The 9,859-nt window shown below is 49.5% G+C and overlaps 2 protein-coding genes across 3 annotated transcripts; one reads left to right on the top strand and one right to left on the bottom strand.

The window, feature by feature from the left end:
- Positions 1 to 672: 672 nt before the first annotated feature.
- On the top strand, positions 673 to 5,351 carry LOC119276703 (caffeoylshikimate esterase-like). 2 transcript variants are annotated; one of them, XM_037557841.1, is made up of 6 exons: positions 673 to 892; positions 1,046 to 1,139; positions 1,306 to 1,338; positions 4,009 to 4,155; positions 4,266 to 4,396; positions 4,507 to 5,351. In XM_037557841.1, exons 1-6 carry the CDS (start codon positions 872 to 874, stop codon positions 5,107 to 5,109), a joined length of 1,029 nt encoding a protein of 342 aa, XP_037413738.1. In that variant the 5' UTR covers positions 673 to 871; the 3' UTR covers positions 5,110 to 5,351. The 2 variants fall into 2 exon arrangements, with proteins under 2 accessions (XP_037413738.1, XP_037413734.1); XM_037557837.1 differs by having other exon boundaries at positions 4,266 to 5,351.
- On the bottom strand, positions 5,325 to 9,082 carry LOC119276694 (UDP-glucuronic acid decarboxylase 2-like). Its single transcript, XM_037557828.1, has 6 exons — positions 8,330 to 9,082; positions 7,344 to 7,491; positions 6,343 to 6,422; positions 6,139 to 6,222; positions 5,967 to 6,041; positions 5,325 to 5,885 (listed from the first exon to the last, which is right to left on the bottom strand). Exons 1-6 carry the CDS (start codon positions 8,957 to 8,959, stop codon positions 5,571 to 5,573), a joined length of 1,332 nt encoding a protein of 443 aa, XP_037413725.1. The 5' UTR covers positions 8,960 to 9,082; the 3' UTR covers positions 5,325 to 5,570.
- Positions 9,083 to 9,859: the final 777 nt, after the last annotated feature.

Raw genomic sequence — 9,859 nt, 5'->3', positions numbered from 1 at the left:
CGCGACGGTGCCGGAGGACGAGGACGGCGAGGCCGGGTGCCGTGACCGGTGAAGGGGGCGAAGAAGGGCGGCTTCCCTGGCCGTGGCCGTGACCCTGGGAGTTGGTGCGGTCGAAGCGGCACTTGAAGGACCCGGCGTGAGTGGCCGGCGTGCAGACGCACTTGGAAGCGGGCCCGTGGCCCGCGCCGGATGGCGTCGACGCCGACCCGGGCCACCTCCTCCGCGTATTCTTGAAGCTGTGGCTGGCCGATTTAATTCCCTCAGTTGTGGTGACAAATATAATACACATAATTCATATTGTTATGCACTAACGTGTGTGTGTGAAATAGATGGATTATGGTCCCGTACCCAATAAAATGAATATGTGTGTGTGTGTTAGAGAGAGGGGGGAGAGTGAGGAAGAAAGTGTGAGTGAGGATTTAATGGTAAAAAAGGTTGCGAATGTAACTTGATATGTATGAGAATATTAATATTAATGTGACCCCGTATGTTTTTGTAGTTATCAGAATCCCCTGACCTTGACCAGTCCACCACGACAACCATTTACGGGCTGTTCCCCCAGACGGCTCCGGGCCGCAGAGAATCCGGGTCACCAACCTCCACCTTCCTTCCCACTTCCAATGCAGAAATGCAGACGTTTGCTGGGCACGTGTTCCCCCTCCTCGACACGCCTGCCGCCTTCTCCCCTCCCTCTCCTCCTCCCACTCCCCTCATCTGACCAAAGCTCCTCTTATCTCTCTCTAGCCCCCTTTCCCTCCCCGTCTGCCCATCTACTGCTGCTTCTTCAATCGAGTCCCCGCGATCGCAACACTCGCGTTAATTTGATCCCCGCTTAGTTCCTGAGCGCTCAAGGGATCAGATAACCAGGAAGATGGACGTGCAATACCATGAGGTGAGCAGAAGCAACTCCATCTGCACATGCATGCCGACATGCTTGATCTCTCGGTTGCAAGCACGCACGGCCAGCGACGGTGCATGCGCGAGTGGTTGGATCTTGATCATGTTCATCATGATGCGTTTGATGGTTTCTCGGCTGATCCTGCAGGAATACGTGAGGAATCCGAGGGGGGTGCAGCTCTTCACATGCGGCTGGCTGCCCGCTTCTTCCTCGCCCAAGGCGCTCGTCTTCCTTTGCCATGGTACGTACTGCTCGTTTGCTTAATTTGCGAATCGACCGCTGCCGAAGCTTTGCGCATTTCTAACTTCAACAGTAGCTATGCCTAATTCTGGTGGCTTCATCAATCATATCATACCACATTGACTCTCTCCTCTCTTTTTTCTTGTATGTGCGTTCATTTGCTTCAGGGTATGGCATGGAATGCAGCGTCTTCATGAGAGGTACTAATGCTGCTTAATCTTCGTGCTTCTTGCTACCAATCTCGTTTATTTCCTCTATTGTTTTTAGAGACAGTTTCAGAGAAAATTCAGAAACATGATGAGGGGTATGGAATTGGAAGCCCTTCTAATACAAGAGATAATGTTTCACGAATTATTTTCGGTGTGCGGTCGTATCTTTATGGGCCTATATATATTGAATTCATGTATCTTTGTTCTTACATCATCCATGACTTCACATGCATGCACTGCGGATCTAGGCTTCATATATGTTAGCGCCATTGATCCTTCTAGAATCTAGATGCATGCGTCAGCCTCAGCCTGGTTGTTAATAGGAGCATGGGAGTAGCATGGGAGGCTACGAGCCTTCTTATTTCCTTTTTGGTGATGCCAGGAGCATTCTCTGGCCTAATTTGATCATGTCCTCCAGTAAGATTTAACAGCTACTCCCTCCGTGAAGAAATATAAGAGCGTTTCGATCATTAAAGTACACCTTAACATAGAAAGATCCCTGTGAGTCGCATAGTATCACAAGTTCTTTCGACGCATCAAGCGTTGCTGATCGTAAAAGAATTTTAAATATTTCTCTCTATATAAATGGATCGAAATGGAAGCTTTGTGTTTTCTCCAAAAACATCACATTGCATTGCAGTCTAGGGAAAGATGGTAGAGGAGAATTTTATGTAAGCAAATTAGCGGCCAGAGACCATTAATTGCCGTGTACTTTAAGGAATAGGTTGCAGATGCTGATAGGGAACTACAACTACTGGCTGGTGATAGATACCGTGACTTCATGAATTGGACAGCTTTCAGCAGCAGATGCTGCTATATATACTGACAATGGTCTTATTCGATCCAGTATATCCGTAATTTCAGAACTAATTGTCGAGGGTACATGCCTGAAAATCGTCTTGAAAACGTTGCTACTACAGAAAAGGAGTTGACATATGGAAGAAGTATTTTGCTCATTGTAGGGTAGTCTCGGATTCAGATCAATTACTTACCACCCACAAAGAACCGCATCACCATCTATTCTTTCTCTCATTTGATCTTTTCACAGAGAGATAGTTAAACACAAGATAGGTGGCAGTTAATAACACTCTTCTCACTTGTATTGGTGGGATCCTTTTGTTCGGCTGCGAGTGAGAGCTGCTTTTGATAAAGAGAGAAGACGATGATGGCAACACCCTCCTAAAGGTTCCACCACGCGACATATTCGTTTGATAATTCCAGCATAAAAGGTGATTGCAACCTTATATTCGTGAGTGATATTGGTGAGCTGCAGCCAAGATTGTTGGTTGCCGTAGAAGGTTAACTAACCAGCCCACTTTTGGTAGCGTTTCGCTTGGAGAGTTTGATTCAAACAAACCAAAGGTCAGTGGTTGGGTCTATGGTTGTGCGGCCTATCCACCCGGTTTGATTTCAATGAACCAATTGACCCACACATGGTTTTTATTCCTTATTTATATGCCACGTTAGCGAATGAGTGTGTGCACTTCTTTGCCCACAAGACTAAAATACCGATACTCACAATTAAACTCTAGTTGGTGCAGAGGTCGGGAAAATTCTCCGCCAATTGTTTTGCAAACCGAGCAACGCGTGCAGTTGTGCGCCTTGCCCACCCAGCTTTTCTGCCAAAGATTGACTCGTTGTGCATAGTGTGTTTGCCTCTATGTGTCGCCTCTTCCCATTCGTGTAGTGAAGGAGTTTTTCTCCTATTAATTTCCCCTGTTTTGATAGGGAGGGAAGATGATGGCAGCACAATTTGCAAGTTCCATCACGTGATATGTTCATTTGATAATTCCGACATAAAAGGCGATGTAACCTTTACATTCGAAGTGATAGTGGCGTGCCGCACATAGATTGTTTGTTGCGTCGGAAGGTTAACTGGCCCTCCTCAACAACATTTGGCATAGAGGGTTTACTTTGTCAGTCAGCAGAATGAAGGCGATGCAGAGCAACAGAAGGCACTCCCATTATGGCAGAAGAAAGCGGCGTTTAAAGGCAAAACACCATATGAAAACGAGGTCCCACATGGCACCCGGCCCAGCCCCGATTCAATGAGAGAGCTCCCTAGAGCTTCATTTTTATGGAGCTTAGTATCTTTTAAGATAGTGCCCGAAAGCAATAATAGAGTGGTGATCGTCAGTCAGCACTCAGCAGGAGATGTTGTATGTTCCATTTATTCAGAAATCCATCTTTTGGAAACCCGTTCTACTCAGGGTACATGGGTATCCAAAATTAGTTGGCCCATCTTTCATGCACCTTGTCACTAAAAAATGGTGTGACAGGTGTGTTGGATACAGTTTGCATACATCACAAATACTTGGTCAGAAGTCAAAAACCTATTATGCTCCCATCGATCCCATGCTCAGAAGGAAGGAAATTGCAGTTTTGACCAGCAGCTACGATCCAAGTGACGAACCATTGCTTGTGAGTTGTGACTCTGACCACTTGGATAAACAGGCATTTTGTTTATGGTTGCAGACGTGGTCCTTTCTCTCTTCCATTTCCATCTGTCAATTTCATCTATATCACTATCGTCGTGATCGTAGGCAACAGTATTTCATCCTGTATATATATGATGACGCAGCTAACCCCCGTTGTCTCGCGAGCTGTAACTGGTTGTAATTGGGCACGGAGTTGTAAGTGATTGTTACTGTTTCCTGACAGCGTGCGGGTTCAAGTTGGCCGCGGCGGGGTACGGCGTGTTCGGCATCGACTACGAAGGCCACGGCAAGTCCATGGGCGCCAGATGCTACATCCAGAAGTTCGACCGCCTCGTCGCCGACTGCGACCGCTTCTTCAAGTCCATCTGCGGTAGAAATCACCTTACAATTCTGCTTGGTTTCCATACGAACATGTCTGCAGTTTGGTCGATCATCAAACGGACGACTGAACCAGACGCTGCATTCTGTCTCCGTGCGCAGACATGGAGGAGTACCGGAGCAAGAGCCGGTTCCTGTACGGCGAGTCCATGGGCGGCGCCGTCGCCCTGCTGCTGCACAGGAGGGACCCGGCCTTCTGGGACGGCGCCGTCCTCGTGGCGCCCATGTGCAAGGTGCTGCCATCAACTTCTCCTGCCATGTTGATGAACTTCTACTGCAATGCCTGCCTCTGCCTGCTAGCTCATGTGTAGGTTGTTGTTTTGATGGCATGGTGGTGGTGCAGATATCGGAGAAGGTGAAGCCGCATCCGGTGGTGGTGACCCTGCTGACGCAGGTGGAGGAGCTCATCCCGACCTGGAAGATCGTGCCCACCAAGGACGTGATCGACTCCGCCTTCAAGGACCCCCTCAAGCGCGAGCACATCAGGAGGAACAAGCTCATCTACCAGGACAACCCGCGGCTCAAGACGGCGCTGGAGCTGCTCAGGACCAGCATGGACGTCGAGGACAGCCTCGCCGAGGTGAGCATGCCCTTCTTCATCCTGCACGGCGAGGCCGACACCGTCACCGACCCGGAGGTCAGCCGCGCGCTCTACGACCGGGCCGCCAGCGCCGACAAGACCATCAAGCTCTACCCCGGGATGTGGCACGGCCTCACCGCCGGCGAGCCCGACGACAATGTGGAGCTGATCTTTGCCGACATCGTCGCCTGGCTCAACAAGCGCAGCCATCATCGCAAACCTGAACACGGCGGCCGGGTAGGAAGTGCCCCGTCGGAGCCTGCAAGGTACCAACGGCGGCCGGTTTCCGGCGGCAGCGGCATGGACAGCCCGGTGTCGATACCTCGGCGGCGAGGTGGCTTCCTCTGCGGGCAATGTAGAATGTAAACATGGAACTGTTTGTGCAAGGAAAAGAGAAGCAGCAGATGAAAGCATGTAAATACTGTGCTGCACCAATGCTCAGTAAACTGAATAAAGTTTTGCTCCACTCTGAAGTTTCTTGTGTTCTAGACAGAGATTGGCTTCCTGAAGCATCTGGGAAGATCCACATTCTGAAACAACATGTAATTTATACCATATAATGCTATCTTCTCAACAAAGAATTAGAAGATCCAGATTTGATTTATATATATCCAACAATCCAACTGGGATATCTGTCCGTATAGCTGAGACTGGCGGAGAAGGCGACAGACAAAAATGAATAACATTACATCAACAACCAAGGTATTTAGCAGTAAAACTCTCGACGACGACTACGTGGCCATAGCTCTGTCAGTGGGGGGATTAACCAAGAAGCAAGCTAGAAGCAGGCCACCAAAATTTCAAAGTATAGTACTCCGGTCTACTCTTTACTGGCCTTCGGTGGCGGTGGTGGCGCTATCTTGGTCGCCGAAGATCCGCTTGCGGAAGTCAGTGACCATGAGGGGAAGACCGTCACGGAGGGCGATCTTCGGCTCCCACCCGAGCTGCTCCTTGGCCTTGGTGATGTCTGGCTTGCGCTTGTGCGGGTCGTCCTGGGTGTTCTCACGGAACTCGATCCGTGCATTCGGGTCGATGGTGTCCTGGACAACCTTGGCCAGCTCCAGCATGGTGAACTCACCAGGGTTACCCAAGTTGAATGGCCCTATGTGGTCACCTTCCATCAGCCTCATCAACCCCTCAACCTGGAAGACGGCTATTTTAGAAAGCGCATTCCAGATAGCATTGCCATAATTATTGTTCACTCATGGTTAGAGATGACCTACCAAATCAGAAACGTATTGGAAACTCCTGGTCTGCTTGCCATCGCCGTAAACCGTCAAAGGCTCCTTCCTTAGCGCCTGCCACCATGTTACAGCATTTGGATGTTACTTGTGAGAATAAAAGGAAGCTTACAGTTTTAAAACTAGCAGAGCACAGCAGTGTATGTATGTTTACCTGAGCAACAAAGTTGCTGACAACACGGCCATCGTCAATGCACATGCGTGGGCCATAGGTGTTGAAGATCCGAGCAATCCTAACCTGAATAGTGAATACAACAAAATACACCAATCACTACACATACAGACCTATTTTCTTAGGGATGGAATGGAAATTTCAGTGCTTGCAACAATATATTAGTATAGCACAAATGACAAATACCTCAAGGTTGGCACCACGGTGGTAGTCCATGGTCAAGGTTTCAGCTGTACGCTTGCCCTCATCGTAGCAACTCCTGACACCTGTTGTCCAGAGAAACATACATACATACACATCAGTGGAGAATGAGTAATACGTTCTATATGTAACGAATTCAAACAGTACATGACAAATGCACTCATAGAAAATGGAGCGACGACTAGCTGTAGCTATCTAGCCCAACAAACTCCCCTCCTTTTATGCGCGTTCTCTTAATTGTTTTAAGTGTCTTGGTTGGTGGATGTTTGGCCAAGCGCAAGCATAGTTTTGCCCCACCTTCTTCCTTCACTAAGAAGGGATCAAGATCCACCATGTGGCACATTTCACCTACCAGAATTGTCCCTTTCCAGCAGAAAGAATCAAACCACGCAGGAGGCCACCCCCCATCTGGATTCCACGGGCGGCATCTCCAGCTAGTAAGATTCCAACACCCCTTTCCCCAAATTGAGTAAACGAGGATTTCTGGTTATAACAGTAGCCTTCAGCTCAAGAACATTTCTATTTTGAAAACCTCATCACTGCTCTCCTTGTGCTTCCTTCTTCTGTAATACTACTACTGGTAGTAGATATAACCCAACTGGCAATATGTTTTATTTTCTATTCTCAATCCACCCCCACAATCAAAATCACTCGAAACTACTTCCAAAACTACTCTGAGTAAAACTAGGACAACCCCAAATCCATGCTCAGCATACCTACCCCCAATATCATACGGAAGTGTGAAACGTAATGAACGTGAGTCCAGAAGACCAGAAACACCATTGGTTTGGTACCAACAGTCCCTACCACGCAAAGACTGGGCAACTTCTACTATGCATGATCCAACTTGGATCTACTTTTTCCCGCTAACCTCGTGTAACAATAAGCAAAATCATCATGATAGATCTGGTACAGTAATGAGACACCTAACACGATCACACTTAAGAATGAGCTGGAGGAATATGAGGATTGAGGAGAGTTCTTACCGATGGGGTTGACATTGCCCCAGTAGGTCTCCACCTGAGGGTGCTGGAGGGGATCACCGTAGACCTCACTGGTGCTGGTGAGGAGGAACCTGGCGCCGATCCGCTTGGCCAGTCCAAGCATGTTGAGCGTACCAACCACATTGGTCTTGTGCCATCTCGAAGGTCAAGGATCACACATAGCATTCCCAAAGGAACACGCAATATTGCATCATAATAACTTGGTTGTTGGACTAAAACCTCCAAAAGGTTGTTGCAAAAGCACGCAACAGGAAGGTCATGTGAAGTGAACAGTAAGCAAAGTTGCTTAGCGGAAAAAGGGACAGCCCCCACTTGGATCTCACGGTTTAGCTGTACTGTCTTTATGTCAGAGTTAAGCTAGCCCTACAGCTCAACCAGATCCAAGCACAATGCGAGTTTGCTTTTGCTTTTGCCTTTTTCTCTCCTCCAATTACTGGATCATGAAGTAAAATAAACTGGTCTAGAGATGCCACATCTAGAAAATCTGATGATAGAATCGACTTTTGCTATGCCTGTGTGCATCATGTGATGCAGAGGCCATGCTTGTTCCCTATCAAGATTGGCAGATTCTACTAACCCAACGTTTGATTGAACTAAACGCTAGGCGACGCATTCGCATGCTGCAAAACAGAGTAATTTTTGTGGTGGAAACGGTAACTTGGATCAAGCTCTGTATCGCGCAGAAAGCTCCAAAATTGACGCGAAACGTGGCGCAAATCCCGAGCTCCACGCACCCAGAAATCCCCCTTGCAATCGCAGATTTCCAATCCAGAAATGAGCACGGGATTTACCCAGATGTGCAGCAAGCGGCAGGGCTGCGCAAAAGAACAGGACCCTTGTACCGCAAATATCTCCCACCCAGTAAAATGCAAGGAAATAAAAATTAGCGATCGCGAGAAGGCAGGAAAAGTCAAAGCATCGAGATCCAAGCAGTTGAGCTTTGAATGAATTAGAAGAAGAAAGGATATGATTGTCTTGACGGGGTTGTACTTGTAGTGGACGGGGGATGCGGGGCAGGCGAGATGGTAGATCTGGTCGACCTCGAGGAGGATGGGCTCGACGACGTCGTGGCGGATCATCTCGAAGTTGGGGTTGCCGAAGTGGTGCATCACGTTCTCCTTGCGGCCCGTGAAGAGGTTGTCCACCACGATCACGCTGTCGCCGCGCGCCACCAGGCGGTCCACCAGGTGGCTGCCCACGAAGCCGGCGCCGCCGGTGACGAGGACGCGGAGCCCCTTGCGCTTGAGCCCGAGGGGCACCTTCCCGGCCACGAACTGGCGGCCGGGGTTGCGCGCGGCGGGGTCGACGGAGAAGCGGGTGAGAGCGCCGGAGACGGCGGCGGCGCGTCCGGAGGAGTAGGGCGTGGCGGCCGGGCCGGAGCCGGAGGGGGCAGCGAGGCAGAAGATGGCGGCGGCGACGAGCATGCCGACGAGGGCGAAGAGCGGGCGGTGCTCGGCCGCGGCGTAGCGGGCGGCGCGGGGCAGCCACGCGAGCGGCTTGGAGCAGGCGGGCTTCGCGGACGAGTACTCGCCGGCGGCCCCGGCGGCGCCCGCGGACGGGGACGCCGCCCCGCCGCGGTACGTGAGCTCGGACGCCATCTCCGGCGGGCCGAGGCAAGAAGGACCCGGTGGCGTGGCCGGAGAAGTGTAGGGCCCCCCGTGTAAGAGGAAGCGCGGGCAGGGACCTCGCCGCAGGTTTGTGTCGGTAAGGGCGCGGGGTGAGGTGCGTGTCAGAGGTGGGAGAGGGAGGTATTTATGCTGCGGCCTGGGTGGGAGGCGCCGCGTGGTCTGGTTCTCGTGGGACCCGACCCGTTGGACGCGATCGAGATCGACGGTGCGGTGCGGTGCGGTGCGGGGTTTGACTACGGGCAGGCCGGCGAGATTAGGTGGTGGTGCGGCGGCCGTGTGTGGCCTGATCGCCAGGGCCTCAGTCGGCGGCTAGCTGGCCTGGCCTGCCGACCGCTTCTACGAAATTAACCTGTGTTCTTTAAAGGTAGTAATAAAACCATTAGTTTCAAAAACCTTTCTATTACTCCCTCTGTCCCATAATATAAGAACGTTTTTGTCACTATAGTAATATTAAAAACGTTCTTATATTATGAGACGGAGAAAATACTTTTTTCGTATGATGAAAACCACTATAGTACTTCATCCGTTTCTTTAGATATACAATAGGGTTTTTTAGATACTCAGAAATTACCACCATACCATGGTCTCATAGAGGGACTGTTTTTAATGTCATATAATTTACTGACATACTTGGGGCGTACCAAGTCTAAGTTTAGAACAAAGTTAATCATTTATCATTTTTAATTAGATGATAAATGTGCATTTACGTTGTTTCACATAGGATTTGCAATGTCTTGAATTATTGTCATATCTGGGGCGTATCGTACCTAAGTTTAGACCAAAATGAATCAATTATCATCTTTAATTATATGATAAATATACATTTGTATTATTTCACATAGAGTTTGTGATGCCTTAATTTAATGCCAT

This window comes from Triticum dicoccoides, chromosome 1A (genome assembly GCF_002162155.2).
Source record: "Triticum dicoccoides isolate Atlit2015 ecotype Zavitan chromosome 1A, WEW_v2.0, whole genome shotgun sequence".
Classification (NCBI taxonomy): Eukaryota; Viridiplantae; Streptophyta; class Magnoliopsida; order Poales; family Poaceae; genus Triticum; species Triticum dicoccoides.
Note: the sequence above shows the minus strand (reverse complement) of the source record. Positions and strands in the feature narration are given on the sequence as shown.